The following is a 27,018-nucleotide window of genomic DNA, read 5'->3' as shown; positions in this document are numbered from 1 at the left end:
TACAAAAGTGAACAGTTAATCTATTTTGTATCTCCCCAATTCTGGGCCCTGATCACCATTCAATGATTACTGTTAACTTAGTGGGATAAATGAGAAGTTTAAGTTTGTTTATTAGTGTCACAAGTAGGCTTACATTAACACTGCAGTGAAGTTACTGTGAAAATCCCCTTGTCGCCACACTCCGGAGCCTGTTCGGGTACACTGCGGGAGAATTTAGCATGGCCAATGCACTTAACCAGCACGTCTTTCGGACTGTGGGAGGAAAAACATGCAGACACTGGGAGATCGTGCAAACTCCACACAGACAGTGACCCAAGCCAGGAATTGAACCCGGGTCTCTGGCACTGTGAGACAGCAGTGCTAACCACTGTGCCAGCAATATAAAGCATATGGTACAATTTTAGAGGAAGAGCAGGAACAATGAGACCTAGAAGTGTAGGTTAAAAAAAAGTCTTTGAAGGTGGCAAGGCAGGTTGGGAAGGCTGTTTTAAAAAGAAAAATCACACAAGATCCTTAGCTTTATAAACACAGTACTTCTGGGGAGGCAGGAAAGGGGCCAGTCCTCATGTTTACAGTGAGGAGAACACACAGTCTGTTGAATTGAACAACAGGGCCTCAGTGTCTTTATTGATTCCTTTTCCATCCCAGCGCCAGTCATATTGAAAAGCTGCTGGCAGGAAACCCAGTGGTACAAATCCCTAATTGATTGTGAGATTTATAGGTTTCAGCCCGACAATCTGCAGGAACCAGGAGAGAGGACAAGGGGGAATCAGGCAATCGCTGCAGAAGATTTGCTTGAAGGGCTGAGGAAACACTTCTGCTCCCACTGACCCACCAGCTGTGCTCTAAAAAAGCAGTTACGGGCTGAATTCAGCTGTACCTGGCTCCCTTATCTGGTACATTTCATAAGCTCTTGAAATTGAAATGGATGTCAGAATCTGAAAAACGGAGCCTTGTTAACATATTATAATCACAGACTCACCTTCCTTGAGCAGATGCCACCAACCCCACCATAGTTAAAACAGAAACAGACATATTCATGATGGATTGGGGTCAAGTTTCACATGTTTGCTGAATTAACACCCCCCTGACCTCCTCTTGGCCATCCTTGGTAGTCAGGGAATGTTTAAAATGAACCCCATCACATACAAAAGCAAGGAAGCTATGAGTCACATATCAAGGCCCAGCTTGGGCACTGTGTTAGGAAGGATGTCAATGTCTTGAGAGAGGGTGCAGAAGAGATTTACTAGAATGGTTTCCTAGATGTGGGACTTCAATTATATGGATTGTCAGGCGAACTTGGGATAGTTCTTAAAGCATGAAAGACTAATGGGAGATTTTACATGATATTTAAAATCATGAAGGGTTTGATACAGCATCAATGAGGAGCAACTTTCCAGTGGCAGGAGGGTTGGTGACCAAAAGGCTCAGATTGAAGGGAAGTCTTTTTTTTTAACACAGTGAGCTTTTGCGATATGGTGAGCTCCAGCTTAAAGGGTGGTGGAAGCAGAGTCAATAATAACTTTCAAAAGTGAATTGGCTAGATACTTTGATAACAATAATTTGCAGAGGTATGGGGAAAGGGCAGGGCAATGAAGCTGAGTGGATGTCTCTTTCAGAGGCACAGGACAAAGTTCTGAATGTCTACTTTCTGTGCTATATCATTTGTGATTCTGTGTATGGGAGCATTTTTGGATAGAAGCTTTCAATATGGCACCCATGTCACAGAACTAGATTTTCTCAGCGCTTGTTGAAAATAGGGCCTTCCTGATCTATCAAACTTAGTTAATCACTGGTATAAATACTCAGGGTATCGGAGAGAGACTACTTCTGCTGGTTGGCGAGCCTAGAACTAGGGGGCATGATCCAAAAATCTGAGCCAGGCCGTTCAGGAGTGAAATCAAGAAACATTCCAATATACAAAGAATAGGAGAAGTTCAGAACTCTCTTCTAAAAATGACAATGCTTGATCAGTTGTTAAGCTTTTTAAAAATCTGAGATTGCTAGATTTTTGTGAACTAAAGGAATTAAAGGATATGGGGCAAAGACTGTTCCAGATTAGAGCTCTCAAAGGATTCTAGGGATAGAGTAGATTACAGAGCTGTAAGGGGTAAGCTATAGAGGGGTTTGAACTCAATGGTGACATATTTGGAAGCAGAGTTTTGGATAAACTCAAGTTTACAGAGGGTGGAAGATGGGAGCTAGTCAGGAAAGCATTAGAATAGTCAAGTCTGGAGGGGGCAAAGGCATGTCGAACAGTTTCACCAGCAAATGAACTGAGGCAGGAGTGATAATGTGGAGGTGGAGCATTTTTGGAGATGGAGAGAGCATGATGTTGGAGGCACAACTCAGGGCCTACTAGGAGAACAAGGTTACAAACAATCCAGTAAAGCTTCAGACAATGGCCAGAGAAGGCAACAAAAGTAATCCCACTGAGTCATCAATGGAGTGTACAGATTCACTTCTAAGCACAGGTATTCACAATCTATCATTAGTAATAGTGTATTCTTAGCAAACCAATATAAATTCAATATCACAAAACTTTAACAATTAACTAAGATGTAAAATGATCAGCAAGAGTCAAACCTGCCACAATCGTTCTAGTGCTACGAGATCATTTTGCCTTTGAACCAATTGTTGTTCGGACATAGTACTTTCTTTATCAAGTGATAAGCTCAAGGAAGGATTCTACAAAGAAAATGAAAACAATTGTTATTTTGAAATATTTTTCTGAATGTAATCAAATTACTTTGAGGACAAGTCATTTCTTTGATTAGTTTTGAGTGAGACATGGTTTCAGAAACACCAATTCATCTTCATTTCAGGTTGAACATATTTTTATGGATCAGTTTGCTATTCAAAATAGTTTCCTGTTGAGTAACAATTTAGGGAAATGAGCAAGATGTGAGGAGGTAGTCTTGTCTCATATCTGTTATCCATCTCAGGAAGCAAAATTGAACTTAATATATTCAAACTTTGTTTATTAATTAACTGGATATGTTCCTATAGTTACTCATTGCCAAGTATAAATTAATAATTTCCCCGTTGATGGAATTCAGCATGGAGGTTAATTACCACAGGGGTTCTCCCACTCATCTACCATTAGCTTATTTATACTGTTTATTTTTCCAGGGTTCTATCATCAAGCAGGAGAGCCCTGGCAGAAACTCATCTCCTGTTTTTCAGTAAATGATGTCGCCAGCGATTGGCTGAAGACAGAGGAACTCAAAACTGGACAGAGTTTAGTGAGGAGAAATTGGAAGTGATATTTCTCGAATAATCAGAGGAAAACTATATAAATAGCAAAATATTCTAAATGCATAGACAGACAAGGTTGTGTTCAGATCCACAAATCTTTAAAAGTGAAACTACAAGTCAACAAAGCTGTAAAAAATAAGCTAACGTGGTCCCATGGTTTAGTGAACCCTCCCTGCGGGTTCTCCTCCACGCTGCACCAGAAAGGTGGGAACTTCCCTTCCTCTGGAATGGCGAGAAGGGACCAGCCCTCCTAATAAGGAAGCTGACATGTAGTTCTGGCAGCAACAATGGGATCACCCCTGGATCCTGGAAGTGGTGCCACAAACGGCTCAGTTACCTCTTCTGCACCACCATAGTGAGTATTGCGTACTGCTCAGTCCATTGAGGCTTGTTTGGCAATACAGGATATCTCACCATGTAGGGAAGGATTGACCCAGGGGTGTATCAGCACCAGCTACGTAAAGATGCATTGTTCATCTGAATGGCAGTCTCCCGTCGGCAGCACCCTCTATGTCCCATGGGAGTAGACCTGTCTATTGAATGGTTGCAGCACAGAAGGAGGCCATTCAGCATGTCATGTCTGTGCCAGCTCTCTGAAGGAGCAATTTACCCAATGCTACCACCTCCCCGCCCCCCCACCCCACCTTTTCCCTCTTTGTTTTTCCTTTCCAGATAATAAAATGATTCATTCTTGAATGTTTTCATTGAACCTGCCTCCACTTTCCTGTCAAGCAATACATTCCAGGTCCTAATCACTTGCAGAGTGAAAAGATTTTCCTCATCTCACCATTGTTTCTTTTGCCAATTACCTTAAATCTGTGTCCTTCCACCAACTCTCTACCTACTCTGCCCAGACCCTTCATGATTTTGAATAACTCTATCAAATCAATTCTCAACCTTCTCTTCTGCAAGGCAAACAGTCTCATCTTCCCATGTGATTGAAGTTCTTCATTCCTAGAACCATTCTCGTGAACCTCTTCTGCACCTTCTCAAATGCTTTCATATCCTTCCTAAAGCTTGGTACCCAGAGCTGAGCGCAAAACTCCAGTTGATGCCAAACTAGTGTTTTATACAGGTTTAACATAACTTGCTTGCTTTGGTACTCTATGTGCTTATTGATAAAGCTCAGGAAGCTGAATGCTTTCTTCACTGTATTCTTAACCCGTCCTGCCACCTATATACAGGTCCAACCGCTTTTGCACTCCTTTGAATTATACCTTTCATTTTACATATATATATTACAAAAATCGGTGTTCTTCCTATCAAAATGAATTACTTCACACACTGCATTAAATTTCATCTAGCACTTGTTCACCCATTCCAACAACTTTTTAAAGTGCCATGCTATTCTCCTCATGATTCACAATACTTCCAAGTTAAGTATCATCCACACATCTTGTAATTCTGTCCTGTACACCAAAATCTAGGCCATAAATATAATAGGAAGAGTAGAGGGCCGAACACCAGGGAATTCCACTATAAAGCTTCCTGAAGTCTGAAAAGCAATCATTAGTCACTTTTCTCTGTTCCTGTCACTCAGCCAATTTCATATCTTTTTATTCTATGAACTCTAACTTTGCTCACAAGTCTGTTGTGCGACAGTTTATCAAATGCCTTTTTGGAAGTCCATGTACACCACATCAACAGCATTGGCCTGGTTAACTCTTTCTGTTACCCCATTTTTAAAAAAGCTCAAACAAGTTTGTTAAACAGGCATCAGGCAGCCAGAGGATGGCCACCAAGACCATTGTTAGAAGTTTAACAACACCAGGTTAAAGTCCAACAGGTTTATTTGGTAGCAAAAGCACCAAGATCATGCCAGGCTATGGGGCAGCAAGCTTCCATCTCAGCTGCAAGTGCAAGGATCTCACCTCATTGGAGCAGTCATTGACATATTACAAAGAGAACTAATCACCTCAAGAGATCACAGTGTAACAAGTCCGTAAATGTTAATTATTAGTGGTGTTGTCTCATTAAATTGTGGTTATGTTTCAATTGTGGTTATGGTCTGTTGGTGCAGTGAATATTGACTTGACAGATGGAAAGCATATCCATGCTTGCCTGTCTGAGGGGGAAGGCTCAGTCTGCTTCTTTGATGGTCCAAAGCACATGTAGAAGCCGAGCGCTAGGCAATGTCAACTAACAAATTAAGGAGAAACAAGAACTAGGGGGCATAGCCTCAAAATACAGGGGAGTCAATTTAGAACAGAGTTAAGGAGGAACTTCTTCTCCCAGAGGATAGTGAATCTTTGGAATTCTCTGCCCAATGAAGCAGTAGAGGTTACCTCGTTAAATGTGTTTAAGTCACAGATAGATAGATTTCTGATCAATAAGGGAATTAATGATTATGGGGAGCGGGCGGGTAAGTGGAACTGAACCCACTATCAGATCAGCCATGATCTTATTGAATGGCGGAGCAGGCTTGAGGGGCTAGATGGCCTACTCCTATTTCTTATGTTCTTATGAGAAGTCATGCCAATATGCGTTTACATTCTTATGGGGTAGTCACAGTAGCACAGTGGTTAGCACTGCTGCTTCACAGCTCCAGGGTCCCGGGTTCGATTCCCGGCTCGGGTCACTGTCTGTGTGGAGTTTGCACATTCTCCTCGTGTCTGCATGGGTTTCCTCCGGGTGCTCCGGTTTCCTCCCACAGTCCAAAGATGTGCCGGTTAGGTTGATTGGCCAGGTTAAAAGTTGCCCCTTAGAGTCCTGAGATGCGTAGGTTGGAGGGATTGGCGGGTAGATATGTGGGGGTGGGGCCTGGGTGGGATTGTGGTCGGTGCAGACTCGATGGGCCGAATGGCCTCCTTCTGCACTGTAGGGTTTCTATGTTTCATTTCAAGGGTGTCCAGGCTGATGGATGTGGGAGTCAATTAGGGCATCTCCCCCCCCCCCCCCCCCCCCCCCCGCTATATCTCTCAATGACTCTAGCTTCTGGTATATGAGGCTCATCATCCTGTCCTGTCCCTTCACTAAATCTTCTCTCATTAATTCCAATATTTCAGAGAGCAAGTCTCCCAAGCTTAAATATAGTAAGAAGTCTCACAACACTAGATTAAAGTGCAACATGTTTATTTGGTATTACGAGCTTTCGGAGCACTGCTCCTTTTATCAGGTAAATGGAGAGTTGGATTCACAAACAGGGTATATATATATATATATAGACAAAAGACTCAATTACAAGATAATGGTTGGAATGCGAGTCTTTACAGGTAATCAAGTCTTTACAGGTACAGACAATGCGAGTGGAGAGAGGGATAATCACAGGTTAAAGAGGTGTGAATTGTCTCAAGCCAGGACAGTTAGTAGGATTTTGAAAGCCCAGGCCAAATGGTGGGGGTTACACGTAGTGTGACATGAACCCAAGGTCCCGGTTGAGGCCATCCTCATGCGTGCAGGACTTGGCTATCAGTTTCTGCTCAGCAATTCTGTCTTGAAGACCGCCTTGGAGAACACTTACCCGAACATCAGAGGCTGAATGCCCTTGACTGCTGAAGTGTTCCCCAACAGGAAGGGAACACTCCTGCCTGGTGATTGTCAAGCGGTGTCTGTTCATCCATTGTAGTGCCTGCATGGTCTCGCTGATATACCATGCCTCAGGACACCCTTTCCTGCAGCGTATGAGGTAGACAACAAAGGCCGAGTTGCAAGAGTATGTATCGTGTACCTGGTGACTGGTGTTCTCACGAGTGATGATGGCATCCATGTCGATGATCTGGCACATCTTGCAGAGGTTGCTGTGGCAGGGTTGTGTGGTGTCGTGGTCGCTATTCTCCTAAAGGCTGGGTAGTTTGCTGCGAACAATGGTCTGTTTGAGGTTGCACGGTTGTTTGAAAGTAAGTAATGGGGGTGTGGGGATGTCTTTGGCTAGATGTTCGTCTTCATCGATGACGTGTTGAAGGCTCCGAAGATGTCGTAGCTTCTCCAGATCATCGACATGGATGCCACCATCACACATAAGAACACCACCCAGCAGGTACACGGTACCTACTCATGCAACTTGACCAATGTTGTCTACCTCATACGCTGCAGGAAAGGATGTCCCGAGGCTCGGTACATCGGCGAGACCATGCGGACGTTACGAACATGGGTGAACGGACGCCACTCGGCTATCACCAGGCAGGAGTGTTCCCTTCCTGGCGGGGAACACTTCAGCAGTCAAGGGCATTCAGCCTCCGATGTTCGGGTAAGCGTTCTCCTTCCCAAGGCAGCATTCAAGACACACGACAACGCAGAATTGCCGAGCAGAAACTGATAGCCAAGTTCCGCACACATGAGGACAGCCTCAACTGTTCATGTCACACTACATGTAACCCCCACCATTTGGCCTGGGCTTGCAAAATCACTTGGCTTGAGACAATTCACACCTCTTTAACCTGTGATTATCCCTCTCTACACTTGCATTGTCTGTACGTGTAAAGACTTGATTACCTGTAAAGACTCACATTCCAATCATTATCTTGTAATTGAGTCTTTGTCTATATATATACCCTGTCTGTGAACCCAACTCTCCACTCACCTAATGAGGAGCAGTGCTCCGAAAGCTCGTGATACCAAATAAACCTGTTGGACTTTACCTGGTGTTGTGAGACTTCTTACTGTGCCCACCCCAGTCCAACACCGGCATCTCCACATCAAAACTTAAATACAAAAGATGGGAAACCACTTCTGTTTTTAAATATGAAAAATGTACTTTTTACCAGTAGAACTTTATTTTAAACCACAAATTACAAATATAAACTAACTTACTTACAAAGTAGTACTGTAAAAGAAAAGCAAGAATTACCTTTTCAGGGTATGTGATAAGAAATAGTTTTTGGTCTGATTGAGTAGCCAGACATTTGTCGAGAAAGCCACTCTGAAGCAGGAACTCTTTCACTTCCTTTTCACTTGTTGTGAAAGAGTAGTCCGAGATATACAAAACCGAATTAACCTGCAAATCAAATAAGTCTCAGATTTGTAATGTGTATATTCACACAGAAAATATAACGAAAAAAAGTACAAAAGCATTTTCAGTGCAGCCAATCAACTTTATCCCTTCAACCAGAACTTCAGAAAGGATTTGAAATTGAGCAGTGAATATTGCCAGAGAAAGACAACTGCTGATTTTCAAAGATTTGGTTGGTGCTCATGGAGGGAGTGCAGCACGGGGAGAAGGGGGGGGTGAGGAGGAGGAGCAAGGGTACAGCACAAAGGGGGTGTAGAGAGTACAACCACGGTTGGGGGTGGGGGGGGGGGGGGGAGGCAAGAGAGAGAGAAAGCACACCACGGGGAGGGGAGTGAGAGAATACAGCACCACAAGGAGGGGTGGGGGAGATAGGAGAGGTGGGGGGAGCACAGCACAGGCAGAGATCACAACCTAGGAAGAGAGCGCAGGTTAGTGAGCTGCCGCAATGGAGACAGATAAAAGTCGGCTTCGCACACCACAAGGTGCGGGAAGAGAAAATTCAACAGAAACTATTCCTGCTTGCTCAAGGAAAGCATTCTCACACACAAGGCTACGGATGATTGGGAAAAGGGAGAGTTTAAGTGTCAGGATAAATGAGGCCCTGGTCTTTTTTTTCATGCTGCAGATAGACAGGGATCATCAAGAAACAGAACAAAACAACATCCAAAGGAGAGAGGGGGGGAGAGAGGCTTGAAGTCCAAAAGAAAAATGTGCGCTCTGCTATCCACATCTTGACACATGTAATATAATCTGTGTTTTGTGAAGTTAGCCTAGACCTTAAGTTTTGCAATTGATTTTGGCATGGGGTGAGCATAAGGTGTTTCACTCCAGGTATGATTCAAGTGACTTACTTGGAAACTTTCACCAAAGTTTATTTAAGAACAGAATTAAAATATATCAAAAAGAATTAGCATAACTTTTACCAATTATGAAACTTAAACATGCACAGTACAACCAACTCCTAACAATTAGCTATTCCAAGTTAAAAACCATCCCACAGACACGGTCTTTTTCAGGCTGAGAACAAATAGCAAGTATGCTCTCATGATGCTGGATTTACAGTTTTCAACACCTATGTGAATTGGTCCTTTGAATATTATTCCCCAGCCTTGGAACTTGCAGAAAGCCTCTGGAGAGAGGGGGAGAGCGAGAGAGAGAGAAAGACACTGCCTTCTCCCACCACCTCCTGGCAGCAACTGAAACAAAACTAAAAACTTGGAATGCTCTGCAAAAAATAAAGCTATCCCCAGGCACACCATTTGGCCTGTCAACCATCCTCAATCAAGTTCCACTCAGCAATCCCAAGGTACACTAAAAACCACAGGACCCTGCATTAGTTCACATTAAAATCAACATGATATCCATTATATTGTTTCAGTAACAATTAGAGGACACCAGCTGCAGACAACACAGAGCCGACAAAATCTTGCAGAGAAACATAATTAAAATACATTTCTTAAAGGGACAGTACTGTCACAACTTCACCTGACTCTCTCAATAAAATTCAATCACAGCAAAGTTGCCAAGACTGTTCCTGCTTTAAACGGGTACAAGACCCCCAAATCCTTACAATTTCATTCAAATGACTCACCTCATTCAGTACATCATTGATTTGTTTTAATGCCAATGGATCGGATTCATCAACGCCAGGTGCTTCTAGAAGCTCTTTCCCAATCAAGATCTTGCATGGAGCATAAACCTCGATGCTTTTCAAAGCTGCAATTTTCCGATTCTGCAGGGCTCTCTCTGCGCTTGGTATTTCCTGCATGGTTACATATTTCCGCAGATTTTCCTGAGTAAGCAATTTTAGATTGGTCATTTTAGTAATTGAAATTCCAAAGACAGTTCATACTTAATGTCCAGATGTGTCTTGTCTTTACCTGTGACATTTCCCATTTAACTTTGTGTGAACAGTATTAAGACAGGAGACTTTTCAAGTCTGCTTGCAGCATGGAGCCTCACGATATGAGAGCCTGAATCACAGAATCTGATCTACAGTATTCTCCTACCCTCTCTCCAGTCCAAGGAGATTCCATACTGAGTGCAAATTTACTTTCCATATGGATTTGGGCAGAATAACTAGTATAAACATTCCAGTAATAGAGAAAATGCTCAAAATTCCAATACTGGAGAATATGGGGGTGATTCTCCCAAAAGGGCTGAATTGGTAGGAAAAGTGTTTTAGATCACGACTGTTTTTTCAGTACAACTTCAGACCCGAATCTCCTCACTCTGTGCACTGCAGGGGTCACAATCGTGGATATCAGTAAAAACCCGGGAGGGGGAGGGGCGCGCTGGAGTCTGACAGTTTCAGAACTCTGTGCATGCGCAGTGGTCCCAATCTCCCCATTTGCTGGCCAGCTCGATCACTGGCCAGCCCGGGACCTCTGCAGTGCTGCCCCTCCAGCACCCCCCTCCCCCCCCCCCGCCTTCTCCCCACGGCCCAATCGCAGCCCCCACAACAATTCCCGTGCCAGCCCTGATCCTCCTCCCTCTCCCCCCCCCCCCCCCCCCCCCCGATGTCCAGCCCACCCACCCAGCAGTGGCAATCCCCCCCACCCTCCCCTCACCCCGGCAGACCCACCCCCCGCTGACCCCCCCCTCAGGGTCAGATGCCACACCCCCAGAGTCAGAACCCCCCCTCAGAGGCATACTCCCCCCTGCCCCCAGCCCAGACCGATCCCTATACAGAGTGGCAGTGGGACCCCCCACCCTCACTGATCACCCATTGACCCCATCCAAACAGGCCCCGCCCACTGGGCAGTGCCAAGTTGCCCCCTGGGCATAGGCACTGCCCCTTGGGCAGTTTCAGGGGCACAGGCTGGCACTGTCATGGTGCCCATGACAAGAGGGCACCATCCCCCCCCCTCCCCCCGCCGCCTGACCCCCTGGGGGCCCCAATTGCCCCCTTTCATTCCAGCGGGTTCGCCCGCTAGTTCCCCGAACGTGGGGGGCTACTCTATACCCCGCTGGAATGAAGTACTCCTATTGGGGTGGGAGATGCTACCGGGCCCGACAAGTTCCGTGCCGGGCCCGATAATCACATGCAAAATATATTTAAACTACATTAAAAAAAGATTCAAATGACTTACCTCTCTTCCCGCTGGTTTCTAGTGCGGTCTCGATTGCAATTGTTCTCCGGCTTGGGAAACACGCATGTGTTCCCGGCGCATGCATGAATCCCGCGAAATGACCAACACACGATTCTCCCAACTGGACCCGCCAAAAAAGTTGCAGGTCGCAATGGGAGAATCGGGCCCCATGTTTCTACAAGATCCATAAAAACATAGAAAATAGAAGCAGGAGTAGGCCATTCGGTTCTTTTGAGCCTGCTCCCCCATTCATTATGATTATGGCTGATCATCAAATTCAATATCCTGATGCCCCCTTCCCCCCATATCCCTTGATCCCTTTAGCCCCAAGAACTATACCTAATTTCTTCTTGAAATCAGACAACGTTTAGGCCTCAATTACTTTCTGAGGTAGTGAATTCCATACATTCACCAGTCTCTGGGTGAGGAAATTTCTCCTCACCTGAGTTCTGAAAGGTTTACCCCTTGGCCTCAAACTATGACCCCTTGTTCTGGACTCCCCCACCATTGCGAACATTCTTTCTGAATCTACCCTATCTAAACAGTCACTAATATATAGCAAAGTCCTGGCCTTCCTGCATTTGAAAACACTGAAGGAACACTGCTAAGCAGGACAAGATCACTGTGGGACAGACTAGGATCACAGATTCTCCACAGTTAGGAAATTTAGTCTTTGGAGCTGGGAAATTAAAATTTTCTATTTGTTTTGCATAATAAGGATTAAGCACCTCCCGATATGAAGTGATGTTAGCAGAAGAGGAATAGCTGCTAAGTCTTTGTTTTTTATAAAGTATTCATTTTGATTATCGAGTAAGTAGTATTCAATCCCTGAAATATGTATCCTGTTTTATGTAGGTGACCTGGATAGCCATATGTCTTGGAAGTGTCATCAGATATAGAAGTTTGAGCTCCAGGTGTGGAGTTTTAGCAGCAGCTGGTATCAGTACGGTGCATCTGCAAGGTTGAAAGTTTTGTGGATAGTATATTTAAGGATGTGGTCACCCACATCTGAAGACTATGCAGGGAGAGGGTATGGATAACCATCAGACAGTCAAGAAGAAGCGGATAAGTAGTGCAGGAGACCCCGAGTACATCTCATTCTCCAACTAGTTCTGAATATTGATAAAAGGGTGGCAGAGCCAGAATGAAGTCCATGGCACCACGACTAGCGTAAGTGTGCAGGGGAAATTAAGAAGAATGGAAGGGAATAGTGAAAGGAAATTTAATAGTTAGAAGAACAGACAAGCGTTTCTGAGACCATTGACATGAATCCAGGATTGTGTGTTGCCTCTCTGGTGCTAGAGTCACGAACGAGTTGCAGAGAACACCGAGAGGGGAGGGGGGCATCTACTGGTCATGGTCCTCAGTTGCACCAAAAATATATGCAAGTCCCTGTTTAATATTGACTCAGTTTAAGTTTATTTATTTGAATCACAAGTAGGCTTACATTAACACTGCAATGACATTACTGTGAAAATCCCCTAGTTTTCATGGCCGGAATTTTACCATCCTGTCCACCACGGGAATCGGGGCGGGCGAAGGGCAGACAATGGAAGGTCTGTTGACCTTGGGCGCGATTTTACGGTTTCGAGACAAACAAGGCCGTAAAATCCCACCACATGTCTCACTTCATGTCTCATTTTAACATTGGAAATAAAGTAATGTCCGTATATTCATTTAACACTGCTAGTTTCACTTTTAAGTCACTTGCCACAGACATTTTCTTCTGTGCCCAAAACCTTTCCTGCAGCACTTCCACTCTCTCCCTCTTTCCCCCATTGATGCCCTTGCCTCCTGGCATTGCCCCCGGACCTCCAAAGCATCAACCTACTGGGGGAAGCTACTCTCTGGACTGTCCCCTCCCTTCCCAACAATCCCTGTCTCCCCCCATCCCAGTCTTGCCTCCACTCTCTCCCATTCTGATCTTCCAAGGATCAGTTTTCAGCTACTGTGCTCTTGGCTTTGCTACTGACTCCAGTTGTAAACTGAAGCTTCTGTCCTCTATCTAGTGACAGATGTTGGTTAGTGCAGGTGTTCACAGGATTCCAGGTGCTTCCAACAAATTTCAACCACTAGATGGAACTTGGACAATCTAAAATTATAGTGCTGGATTGAGTTTTAAAGTTTATTTATTAGTGTCACACATAGGCTTGCATTAACACTACAATGAAGTTACGATGAAAGTCCCCTTGTCACCACACTCTGGCATCTGTTTGGGTGAACTGCAGAGAATTTAGCACAGTCAATGCACCTAATCAGCACGTCTTTCGGACTGTGGGAGGAAACGGGAGCACCCGGAGGAAACCCATGCAGACATGGGGAGAACGTGCAGACTCCACACAGATAGTGACCCAAGCTGGGAATCAAACCCGGGTCCTGGCGCTGTGAGGCAGCAGTGCTAACTACTTTGCCACTGTGCTGTACTTTCATATATTATGTCATGTGTTTTATATTTAGTGATTTATGTTGCAAGTTATTTCAAAAGTAGAAATCTCCATATTACTCCCAGTTACATATGAACATAGGAATGAGGTGCAGAAGTAGGCAAATTCTGCCCTTTCGAGCCTGCTCCGCCATTTAATCAGATCATGGTTGATCTACCGCCTCTCAACCTATACCTGTCTCTCTTATTCCCCATAAGAGGAAACATTTGGTCTACGTTTACTTTATCAATCCCTTTTAAAATTTTATATACGTCGATCAGATCTGCTCTCATCCGTCTAATCTCCAGCGAGTATAAACACAAACTATTTAATCTCTCCTCATGTCAACATTTTCATTCCCGGAATCAATGTGGTGAACCTCCTTTGAACAGTCTCCAATGCCACCACATCCTTCCTCAAAAAAGGAGACCAAAACTGGACACAATGCTCCGGATGTGGCCTCACCAACACCCTATACTATTGCAACAACACTTCTCTACTTTAATATTGCAGCCCCTTTGCAATAAATGCCAACATCCCATTTGCCTTTTTTATTACATGCTGCACCTGCACACTGACTTTGTAGTTCATCTTGGCTCTTTTGATTCTATTTATAGTAGCCTTTTGCTGAACCTTAAAGTTCTCCCAATCCTCCAGCTTACCACTAGCATTTGCAGTTTGGTATGCCCTAGTTTTTGCCTTTATGTTCTCTTTGACTTCCTTCTTTAGCCATGGAACATTTTCCTTCCTTTTACAATTCCTCTTCCTCTCAGGAATATACTTTAATTGAGAGGTATTCAATATCTCCCTGAACATCCGCTATTGTTCCTCAACTGTCCTGCCCTCAATTATTTGTGCCCAGTTTACTTGGGCCAACAAATTTCTGAGGTGATTACTAAAAAGTATAAGAATCAGAGCTGTTATAATTACGGACTTTAATTATTTGAATATCAGCTAAGAGTGCCGTATATTAAAGAGCAGAGAGGGGCAGGAATTCCTGGAGTGTGAAACTTTTCCCAGCAGTATGTTTCTAGTTGTGATGGTATTGTGCCTTTAAGAAATGTATTTGTGTCACGTTTCTTGTGCAGGAATTTTTTAAGCAGTCAGTTCTATTTACAGGTGCCACTTTGCCTATAACTGCAGCCAAAATATTGATGCTGCAGAAGCCTTATTGGTCCTAATTGCTGGAATGTTTGTTTTAGTCTGGGCTAATGCAGTTCTGTTATTTTAGTGTTTTCCCCTGGTGTTTTTCAGAGCGGGGCTTAATTAGGTTGATTGACAGGAAAAGTCACGTGACTGACTGGAGGCTAGGCTTATAGGGAGAAAACAAGCTCAGTTGCTGCTTGGGATCTTTAGAGAAAAGTAGAGATAGGGATCTACCAGAAAATGGGTCTCTTTCTCTGAAGTTCTGCTGTTTGAGGATATATCCTTCTCTATGGGAATCAGAAGACAGGTGTCTTTCTGGATCTCTGTCCATAGGGGTTCAAAGGCTGGAAGCCTAGCATCCACATGAGCCTGTACGTTTTTGGTGCTAACTAATTCTGAAGAGGGTTTTATGTCTGTGGGGATATTGCTTAAATTGTAACTGAAGATATAGATAGCTGTTAAGAATTATACCTTGCCATGCTTAAGTATTTCAGTTGGCAAAAGATATGCTGATTAATTTTGTTATATTCTAACTGTTGTTAAATAAAGTTTGTTTTAATAAAAGCTTTCTAGTGGGAATCACGCCTGAAGCAAAACACCTTGTGCTCACCCTAATGCCAAAATCAAATAAAGTTCATGTCTAGGCTAACTTCATAATATACCATGGAGTTTCTGATCTGGTCCCTAACACAGTCGAACGAGAAAGGAGACAAGCTAGACCTGGTTCTTGGTAATGAGGTGGTCAAGTGGATCAAGAGTCAGTAGCAGAACATTTATGATACAATGATCATTGGTGCGGCATGGCGGCACAATGGTTAGCACTGCTGCCTCACAGTGCCAGGGACCCAGGCACTTGGGTCACTCTGTGTGGAGTTTGCACGTTCTCCCTATGTCTGTGTGGATTTCCTCTGGGTGCTCTGGTTTCCTCCCACAATCTGAAAGACGTGTTGGTTAGGTGCATTGACCCGAACAGACGCAGAAGTGTGGCGACTAGGGGAATTTCACAGTAACTTCATTGCAGTGTTAATGTAAGCCTTACTTGTGACAAATAAATAAATAAAATAAACATTTTATCAGGAGGTCTTGTAGCACAGTGGTAGCAGCCTTGTCTCAGAACCAGAATCTCTGGGTTCGAGTCCCACTCCAGGATTTGATAGACACAGAAGGTACATTCATTACATGGTCAAACAGGGTGACTATCAACTAGTAAATTCTTGAAATACATGTATGGCAAGCAGTAAGAGTGGGGAGTTCCTGATCAGCTATGCTTGATGCAGAGTGGTACCCCTCAAGCTATGGTCTCTGGCAACTGGCTACTGATCTGTTCCAGGAAAAATTAGCTATGGAAACGGATGTGAGCCCACGTTTATTCTTCCTTGTATGCCACTAGGCATGGTAAGAGACAAAAATATCATATGGTTTAGGCTGGATATGGAAAAGGGCAAAGAACAATCCAGAGGAAGGATAATTAACTGGGGGAAAGGCCAACCAGACCCAGATCAGTTGGAATCAAAGGTTGGCAGAAACACTAACTGAACAATGGGCTGCCTTTAAAAAAGTGTGTTCGGGTGCAGTCAAGGTATATTCCCATGGAGGGGAAAGAAAGGGCAAACAAGTCCGAAGTTCCATAGAGGATGAAAGAGAAAGAAGATTAAGATGAAGCAGAAAAAGTGTGCTGAAGACAGATGTCAGGGAGAGAATACAGTGGACAACCAGGCCAAAATCAGAAGATTCAGAGGGGAATTGAAAAAACAAATGAGAGAAGCAAAGGGAGAGTCTGAATAGAGACTGACAGCTAACCTAAAAATGAATCCAAAAATCATATCCAAAAGACATGTGACTAACCAATGGGATTTAAAGGAAGGAGTAGGACCAATTAGGAACCGTAAAGGGAGATTTATGCATGAAAGCATGGTTTGGGTATTAAATGAGTACTTTGTGTCTATTTGTACCAAGGAAGAAGATGCTGCCAAGTCATGGTGAAAGAGGAGGTAATTCAGACATGTGAAATGTTTAAAACTAAAACAGAGCTGGTATTGGCTAGACTGTCCGTACTTGAAATTGATAAGGCACCAGGACTGGGTGACATGCAGCCAAGATCCTGAGGGAAGTGAGAGTAGGAATTCTGGAATACCGGCCATAATTTCTCAATCTTCCTTAGACTCAGGAGTGATGATGGAGGACTGGAGAATTGCAAATATTAGACCCTTGTTCAAAAAAGGATGCAAAGATAAGGCCTACATGTCAGTCAGTTTAACCTCATTGGTTGGGAATCTTTTAGAAATGATAACACCTGAAAAAAAGGAATAGTCATTCAGAAAAATGTAGACTAATTAAGGAAAGCCAACATGGATATGTTAAGGCAAATTATATTTTACTGACTTGTTTGAGTTTTGTAATGAAGTAACAGAGAGGGTTGATGAGAGTGATGTTGTTGATGTACATGAACTTTTTTTGATTTGATTTATTGTCACATGTATTGGGATACAGTGAAAAGTATTGTTTCTTGCGCGCTATACAGACAAAACATACCATTCAATGAGAATCATACTGTTTCTGTGGCTGTATATGGACAATTAGATCTAACCCTTCTCCACCATTATTTATTTGGATTCAGGACAGGCATTGAGGCATTTTCTTGGACAGCCTATACAGATTGTAACTGATGTTTGGAAACTCGCAGGTCTCTTTCTGGCTTTAAATAGGAGAAAAGGAAAGGAGAGGGTGTAGAATATAGAGTTGCAGTTACAGATAGGGTGTAGAGAAAGATCAGCTTAATATATGGTAGATCCACTCAAAGGTCTGATGGCAGCAGGAAAGAAGCGGTTCTTGAGTCAATCGGTATGTGTTATCAGACATTTGTATCTTTTTCCTGACAAAAGAAGGTGGAAGAGAGTATGTCCGGGGTGCGTGGGACCCTTGATTATGCTGGCTGCTTTTCTGAGCCAACGGGAAATGTAGACTGAATCAATGAATGGGAAGCTGGTTGTGTTATGTTCACAACACCTTGTAGTTTCTTGCAGTCTTGAGCAGAGCAGCAGCCATACCAAAAAGTAACTGATAAAGTACCGCACATAGACTTGTGAGCAATGAAATAAAAGAGACAGTAACAACATGGATGCAATATTAGCTGAGTGACAAGAAACAAGAGGGGAACCAGTAGATGTGGTGTATTTGGACTTCAAGAAGGCATTCGACAAGGTACCTCACAAAAGATAAGTCATAAGATAAGTGTTGGAGGTAGCATATTGGCATGGATGGAGAATTGGCTAATGGGCAGGAATACAGCGAGTGGGAATAAGGGTTTTTTTTTCAGATTGGCAACTTGTAATCCGTGGAGTTCCAGTAGGATCAGTGCTGGGACAGCAACTGTTTTCAATATAAGTTAATGACTTGGCAAAAGGACGTGAATGTAGTGTAGCTAAATCTGCAGAAAACACAAAAATAAGTGGAAAGGCAAGTTGCCAGAAGGATACAAACAGTTTACAGAGATATATTGAAAGATTAAGTGAGTGGGCAAAATTTGACAAATGGAGTATAATGTGGGAAAATATGAAGTTGTTCATTTTGGAAGGGAGGAGAAAAGAACAGATATTATTTAAATAGAGAAAAACTGCAAAAAGCTGCAACACAAAGGGACTTCATAGAAATCATAGAAACCCTACAGTGCAGAAGGAGGCCATTCGGCCCATCGAGTCTGCACCGACCACAATCCCACCCAGGCCTTACCCCCACATATTTACCCGCTAACCCTCTAACCTACACATCCCAGGACTCTAAGGGGCAATTTTTAACCTGGCCAATCAACCTAACCCGCACATCTTTGGACTGTGGGAGGAAACCGGAGCACCCGGAGGAAACCCACGCAGACACGAGGAGAATGTGCAAACTCCACACAGACAGTGACCCGAGCCGGGAATCGAACCCGGGACCCTGGAGCTGTGAAGCAGCAGTGCTAACCACTGTGCTACCGTGCCGCCCGACTTGGTGGTATTGGTATACGAAACACAAAGCTAGAACACAGGTGCAGCAGGTAATTAGGAAGGCTAATGGAATGTTGGCCCTTATTTCAAGGGGTTGGAGTATAAGGGTAGGGAAGTCTTGCTGCAACTGTATAAGGTACTGGTGAGAGCACACCTGGAGTACTGTGAGCAGTTTTGGTCACCTTATTTAAGGGAAGATATTATTTCATTGGAGGCAGTTCAGAGGAAGTTCACTAGGATGATGCCCGGTACGGAGGGTTTGTTTGATGAGGAAAGGTTCAACAGTTTGGGACTCAACTCATTGGAATTAAGAAGAATTGAAAGATATAGGATTTTAAAGGGAATTGACAATGTAAATGCTGAAAGGATGTTTACTCTCATGGAAGAGTTTAGGACCAGACAGTATAGTCTCAGAATAAAAGGGCGCCAATTTAAAACTGAGATGAGGAGGAATTTCTTCTCTCGGGTTGTGTGTCTTTGGAACTCCTTGCCACAGAGTGCAGTGGGGGCAGAGTCCTTGTGCATATTTAAGGCTGAGATAGATGGATTTCTGATCAGTAAGGGAATCAAGGGTTACATTGATAGGGCAGGAAAGAGGATACGAGAAAATAAGATGAGCCATGGCAGAGCAGGCTCGAGGGATCGAACAGCCTATTCCTGTTCCTATTTTGTATGGTTAATGGATGATTTTTGAACTGGAGGGAGATTTTTAATGGAATTCCCCAGATGTCAGTATTAGAATCCCTAATGTCCTTACATACATTAGTGACCTGGACTTGATGTACAAAGCACAATTTCAAAATTTGTGGATGATACAAAATTTGGAAGCATTGTGAACACAGGTGCATAGTATAGAAGTTCAAAAATACATAGACAAATTGGTGGAATGGCAGACAGGTGACAGATGAAATTCAATGCAGAGAAATGTGAAGTGATTGATTTTTGGAGGAAGAACATGACAAGATGATTTAAATAAGGGGTACAATACTAAAGGGAGAGCAGGAGCAGAGGGATCTGGGTGAGTATGTGCACAAATCATTGAATCATTTGCATTGAAGGTGATAGGACAGGTTGGTAAGATGGTTAATATTGTATACAGCATCCTGATAGAGATATAGATTACAAGAGCAAGGATTATGTTTAACCTTTACAAAACACTGGTTCAGTCTCACCCGAAGAATTCCATTCCATTCTGAGGACTGCACTTTATGAAGGATATGAAGGCATTATGTTGAAAAATTTCACAAAAATGGTTGCAGGGATGACTATTTCATTTGTGTAGGCTGACTGGAGCAGAGAAGGTTGTGAGGAGGTTTGATTGAGATCTTCAAAATCATGAGGGCCTGGATAGAATTGATAGGGAGACACTGTTCCCATTGGTTCGAGTGATTTAAGGATCGAGAACCAGAGGTCACAGATTTAAGGTAACTGGCAAAAGATGCAACGGCGACATAAGGAAAGAATTTTTTACGCAGTAAGTAGTTAGGATCTGGAATGAATTGCCTGCGAGTGTGGCAGAGGCAAATTCAATCGAGGGATTCAAAACAAAATTGGATCTATATCTGAAAAGGTAAAATATGAAGGGCTACAGGAAATCGCCTCCATTCTATGACTCTGTGCCCTAATCTGTAACCTTAGGACATTTTTCTTTGTTCAATTTCTGTCATAGTATTCGAGTAGAAGAAACATAGAAATAAAACTCAAGGTCATTTTAGTGGTATTGGTTAAATGTGACAAACCTACCCGAATAAATATGCGATCCTTCATCACATTCTTGCCCTCACCCACATAATACTCGCAAGTTCCAGCCAAATCCTTTACATCTTGACAAAGTTTAATCGACTGTGAACGTTCAATATTCTGCAATAGATCCTTCAAATAACACAAGTTAAAATCAGACTTCCAACTTTTCTATTGAAAACCAGAAGAAGCAAGATACAGTATTTTTAAAATGCATTACCTTATTAAAATGGTGATTTGGGAAGTAAGTAGTGAGAAGACAAAAGAGTTTCTCTAATGCTTCACGAGAAGTTTTTTTTCGTTGTGCCTCCACACCAGGGCCATCATCATTATCACCTGTTAGTTAAATGGAAAGAATACAATCATTAATGATTTTAAAGTGCTCAAGTTAAAGATCACCCCTTGAGAATGATCTATCTATGCATATTTACAAATATTGAGCACAATGTGATCTGAATACCTCCTTTTATCATGGTCACCAGCTCGTAAAGAATTGTTTGCAGTTCTTCAACATTGAAATATTTTATTTTCATCTGATAAACTGAACCATATTTCAAACAAACAATGCATTTTGTGGTTGTTGAATAAATATTTGTTATATTCTTCCTGAAAAATACATGACATCAAAAATCATAAATATGGTCACATTTCACTAAAAGCATTTCAAAATTTAACTCTACAATAAATTACAAGTACAGCATCTTAACTTACTGATTATTCAAAAGTCAGAGTTAATTCAACATTTCTCTGCAATTATCTATAAGCAACAACAATATTTGTTCTTGTAAATTAATTGAATAATTGCCGATAGGTAAAATTAACGATTGGCTCTGAAATTTGTCAACTAGCTGCTGGTTCTTTTTGAGAAACCTGCTCATGCTGTCATGGTCTTGTGATTCCAGGGTCCCATATTGACATCAAGGAACACTTGGAGCAAAGGGAGGGATTCTGATATCTTGTGGGAAACAATGACACAGGGCAAAATCTTTTGGTAATGTCGAGGTTACCAGCGGTGGGACCAGTAATGTGTGACACCTCCACTTGTAGGCAGGACAGCTGGCGATGCGGCAAAGAATCAATTAGTTATTCTTGCAGGAGGAGCACAGCAAGTCAAACAGCAAGAGTGGGCAGGAAGTCGACAATTCCACCATTACCTCAGGGTCAAAGGTCTGGGCACCATATTTAATGGGCACCCAAGCAAGCATTCATTCCCCAAGAGTAAGGATCATCAGTCTGGCTGTTATTTTGGGTATACTGACAATTTTCATCCTCATGAAAAACCTACTGCTGCTGCACAACAAAGAGAGGCCCCATCGTCAGTAAAGTCTCCCTGCAGGTTCTCCTCCAGACTGTCAGGGAACAAGGGAGCCCTCCTGCCTGATAAAGGCAGCAGGAACAAAGGTCACTGAGGCATTTAGCAGTCATGGGGTCCAAAAGCATAACTGGATCCAGTGCAGGAAAATATGAATGATCTCCTGCACTCAACAAGAGTAGATAGCACTGTGAAGTCACAGCAAAGTGGCACTCATAAGGGTATCATGCAACCTAAATGTGGGAGTGGAGAGAGATACAGGCCTCAGCATCAGATGGAATACGTGAATTGATGTGTGGGAGCCACTTCATCCTCTGAAAGTTGCAGGTAGTTACACTGCTGACAGTATATTCAATTACCTGACTGGCCCCTGATTACCAGCTTCCTGAGCTGTCTCATCCATTACTGGCATTTCCTTCTTGCTGTTCTGGACATTGCTAATTACTTAGTGTGCTTAGCAAGACCACCTCTACTAGCTGAAATTCTACAGGAATGACCTAGCACTCTTAGCAAGAGTATCAGGTTCAACTAGCCACCTAATTAACTAACTGCAGCTGTCTCTTCTGGGGGGAGCTTGTCTATCCCTGACTAAGATTGAAAGAAACTAAGCCTTAACAGTACATTGTAGTTAAATTCTAAATGCAAATTATACTGGATTTTAGAAAAAGATTCATCCTTAAAATTCCCTCACTCACCAAATTCCCAAGCTCACACTCTATGATTAGCTGTATTCCATGACCAGTTGCTCTCTTGTGCTTGCCATGCTAAGCTGCTCCAGGTGTATCCAAGATAATAAAGTTAACTGGTTCCAGTCAGATACAAATGGGCCTAATTAAAATCAACAGTACAAAAGGGGATGCCAACTGGTTTCCAGTTGTGATTGCCAGATGTTCCTGTTAAAACCAGTTGTGGACTGTTAATTCCAATAAGAACCAACTATGACCAGTTGATACTTCCAATTGGTCCTGGGCAACACTCGACCAGTTCCTCTGCAGCTGTACCAGGGCTAGCAGAAGCACTAAGTGCACTTGACCTAGCTTGCCTGCACTGTGAGCAAAAGGCAGAGCTCTGGTCAGCACAGTCTTTGAGGCCCTGCCTCCTGTCCTGATCACCATTGACCAATGGGGGACCCCATTCTGTACAACAACCACACCTCGACCTTCACCCACCCCACTGTGGCCAACTCCATCCTTGAAACTCACCACACAGTACTCTTCTTGTGGATGCAGCCATGTCTGTGGACACTTGCACAGTGACCCTGGAACTGGACACCATCAACCTGTACCCCCCCTCAATCACCTTTAACCTTCCCTCCATCAGCCTCGTTCCTCCCTCCATCACCCTTGCCTGGCTTTAAGTAGTCTTCGATACATCCTCCTCAACCTGGACCAGCTATCACTGATCCTCAGGCTATGCCCCCTCAGTTTCCAGCACCATTGCCTGCAATGCACCCCCCACCGCTGTTACCCCCAACCTGCCATCCATCATCTTCCACCCTCCATCGTCCTTGAGCTTTTCTCTGTTGCCTTCAATTCTCAGAACTTCAGCATTGATCTGTTCTACAATTTTCCAACCATTATTTTAACTGAGCTGTAGATTATTCTGAACAAATTGAATTTCCAATATGCAGTACTAAGAGCAAGGTTCACTTCCAGAAATGCAAAGGCCAAAAGTTATCACATAATGTTAAAATATTCACAGGATTAAGTATATGTATTTAAGCAGGCATATTCATTATGAAAAGCTGTACTTACACTGGAAGCAAATAAGGTTGGAGAGATTTAAGGCCACCTGTCTCTAAATAATTGCTGAGTGAATCAAATGATTTTTTCTCATTCTTCAAGGCCTCTTCCATCTTAAACCAAATAACCAACAATTTATTTTTAATACAGTTGACATTAATCACATTTTAGAACAAACACTCACCTTAATCCTAATTACATACAAAATCCCATTTTTCAAAGGAAATAATTTGTAGCTAGGATGACCTAATATTATAATGTTCAATATAATGTTCAAATTCTATTGTAAAAGAGAGCAATAGTGTATGGCAATAAATCTAGGCAAACTTCATTTTGGATATGTCCTGCGATCGCTGGTACATGTCCCGTATTGCTGCGGAGATTAAAAATCTTCTGTATTACTGTCTGCCTTACTTCTAATTGTGCTTATTTAAACGTCTTATTGGAGAAAGGAGTTATCTGCATCAATTTTGCCAATCTCTTCAAGATCATGAAAATTTGCCTGTTTCAAACGGAAATTTTCCCTCATGATTTACTTTCCTAATGCCAAAAATCACCTTCATTATATTCTTATCATTTAGAACTATGCAGAGCATCCCAAATGTATGACCAATGACTGACAGAGTAACAAAGTATCCTTTTGATTTTGGCCCTAGCCTTCTCTTATTTCACACCAATTATTTAACTTAAGGTGCAGTTTTGGGTGGGGTGAACTTTGGGTTGCTCCAAGCAGCCTAGCACAGGTTTTATAGTTAGAGATTCATCTATGTTAACCCTAACAGCTCGTTCCTGATCAGTACACAACATGTCTGTTCTATTGAATACATAATACAAAGTATATGTGAGGATATTAGAAGGGAAATAACACAATCATGCAAGTTATCCTTTTCAGCATTTTAAACATTCACCCATTTAAATTAAACAACAATAATTATCTCTAAGTAATACTTACTCTTTCATTGCTCCCAAACAAGTCATACCTAGCTACCTAAATTGGTATCTCTCATATAATTCTCAATTCCATAAATTCATGTGCATCTGATATTTGTTTCTTGTGTGCTGCATCAAGTGGGAGGAAGCTGTAGCAGAACTGATCCTCACACACTCCAGCAGTCTAATCTGTCACCTTGGAGCAGCCCAAAGGTCACCCACTCAAAATTGCCTCTCAGTTACTCCCAACCATGTCTCCAGCCACCTGCTTGCCATAGCTAAGGCACGTCTGGACAGAAACACCAAAAGGAACATCCTGGGTAAACTAAGAAATTACTTCAACACCACCCACTTTGAGGCTGAAGAACTAAAGAAGGACCTACAGGACTTGAAGTGTATCAAGGCAGAGGATATGATAATATCGTGCCAGAATTTATGAAACACCCAGGGCCCTGAGCTCTTGCCTGGCTGACCCAGTTTTACATGAAGGTCATAAATTCTAACACCATTCCAAACAAATGACAAACAGCAAAGGTCATCGCAATACCAAAATCGAGAAAAGACTCCACACTTGCGGCTAACTCCTGTCCAATCTTTCCCTTGTCGGTCCCATACAAAATCCTTGAATGCCCATTCTTCAGCACATGTCCCTAATTATAGAAGAAGTCCTGAGCATCAACCAGGCCGGTTTCAGCAAGGTACTAGCCCTTACCACTTACATTGAAAACGCCTTTCAGAAAAACTTGAAGACAGGTGCCATGTTCCTCGACCTCACAACTACGTACCACACCTATGACACGTATACTGGCCTCCTCCTGAAGCTGTCATGGCCCCTTCCCCTCTCCTGGGCAACTAAAAGCATTGGAATATTGCTGAGCATTCAAAGGTTCAGAGTGCACCTTGAATAGGCAAAAAGTTCATGGAAAAGACAAACCAATGGACTCCCCAAGGTTCAGTACTGTCTCCAACCCTTTTCCACTTGTACACAAACCATCTTCCTGAAAATTCATATATGCTGCCGACATCTGCCTTGGAACTCAAGCCCTTGACTTTGATACCTTGGACTGGACCCTAGTCCCTGGACCCTGGAGGGAGCATAAAGTTCAGGCCCAGGTCTAAGAATTCTACCCTGTTCAGTGTTTTTACTATTCACATTGTTGCCAAAATTAGCTTAAATAATCAGACTGTAGATTTAGAACGTTCATTACTATTTCATCCAACATTGCAACTCCATGGCCAGTGATCATAACCAGTATTTTACTATCTGCCACTACTCTCTCCCTCATTTCCAGATCTTCCACAGTTTGATATAACTCAGCTGTATTTGTGCATCTCACTCCTTTAGCTCTCAATCTGCAAACAGCTCACCCTTACCCTATGATTTCATCCATCCAACACATTGTGGGGAATCTTCAGTTGAGTAAAAAGGAATAAATATTGGAAGAGCTGTCATGGAAGGTTGACAGGGCTCTCAAGCATGACTGACTCATTTCCCACACTTCACACCCCTTCCTTTCCATCCCAGAACCACAATAGAATGTCGAGAACTACTGTCTTCAGGGCAATTAGGGATAGGCAATAAATGTTGCTCTTGCCAGTGACACTCACATTCCATGAATGATAGTGTAGGGTTTGCATTACTAGTCCAGTAACATAACCAGTATTCTATCATACCCTTTATTTGAATATTAAGCTGAAACTATGATTTTTAAAGAAGTTATGAAACACTTACCGTCAAATTAGAAAAGGTTGATGTGCATTTGCACACTGCAAGCATTCTTTGAAAGCCTCCTGTTCTTTTGTCTTCTTTCATTTTTTCCAGCTCTTCTCTCATCTTTGAAGACACAGTATGGGTACATATTATGGCTGATTCATTAACTGAATGCTTTATTTGAATTGCCATACTCTGACGGCGTGCTGTTTGGGAAATTGTGAGAATAGATCCTGAATGTTCACCCATTTCAACTATGGGTGGAAATCAGGAGGTGAGCTCCCAAAGTTTCCTTTACCAGGATTCTTTGTGACCACTGGTCCTCCCCGGAACATCTGATTATGGGAATACTGCCATCATACACTCAAAGACAAGCTTATTGTATTATCCACAAGGTTGGCTATACTGTCTGCTCTTCATCCAAAGCACTGAATTCAGATTATCTCATTTAAACAATACTAAATTCACAGTTTTCTTTTATCAACTCAAATTACTGTATGATTTCAAACTTTATTGCCGAAGTTAACTTGGAACGATCATGATAAAATTAATCGTTCAATTTCCAAACACAAGACTTTTCTTCAGAGAATGAAAAGTTGGGGCCCCAGCATCAATTTCCAGGGAGCGATATTTGTTATTTCATGGCATTCACAATTCCTGCCTTCTATATTCTAATCAGTTTCTTTATTTTGTTCTGTTATAACAATAACAAGTTCTGAAGTTTTTCCGATGA

The 27,018-nt window shown here is 42.7% G+C and overlaps 1 protein-coding gene across 4 annotated transcripts in view; it reads right to left on the bottom strand.

Moving 5' to 3' along the window:
• LOC144495228 (uncharacterized) overlaps nt 1-27,018 on the bottom strand; it is a 98,019-nt gene that overhangs the window by 44,319 nt on the left and 26,682 nt on the right. For 3 of the 4 annotated variants that reach the window (XM_078215307.1, XM_078215299.1, XM_078215311.1), the window contains 8 exons: nt 26,307-26,408; nt 23,657-23,757; nt 21,051-21,196; nt 20,811-20,926; nt 20,594-20,722; nt 9,798-9,998; nt 8,045-8,191; nt 2,587-2,688 (listed from right to left, as the gene is read on the bottom strand). In XM_078215307.1, the coding sequence (XP_078071433.1) occupies nt 2,587-2,688; nt 8,045-8,191; nt 9,798-9,998; nt 20,594-20,722; nt 20,811-20,926; nt 21,051-21,196; nt 23,657-23,757; nt 26,307-26,408 (1,044 nt within the window). Of the gene's footprint in view, nt 1-2,586; nt 2,689-8,044; nt 8,192-9,797; nt 9,999-20,593; nt 20,723-20,810; nt 20,927-21,050; nt 21,197-23,656; nt 23,758-26,306; nt 26,492-27,018 lie in introns of all 4 variants that reach the window. The other variant, XM_078215318.1, reaches the window with a different exon arrangement.

This window comes from Mustelus asterias, chromosome 1 (genome assembly GCF_964213995.1).
Source record: "Mustelus asterias chromosome 1, sMusAst1.hap1.1, whole genome shotgun sequence".
In the NCBI taxonomy this organism is placed as follows: domain Eukaryota; kingdom Metazoa; phylum Chordata; class Chondrichthyes; order Carcharhiniformes; family Triakidae; genus Mustelus; species Mustelus asterias.
Note: the sequence above shows the minus strand (reverse complement) of the source record. Positions and strands in the feature narration are given on the sequence as shown.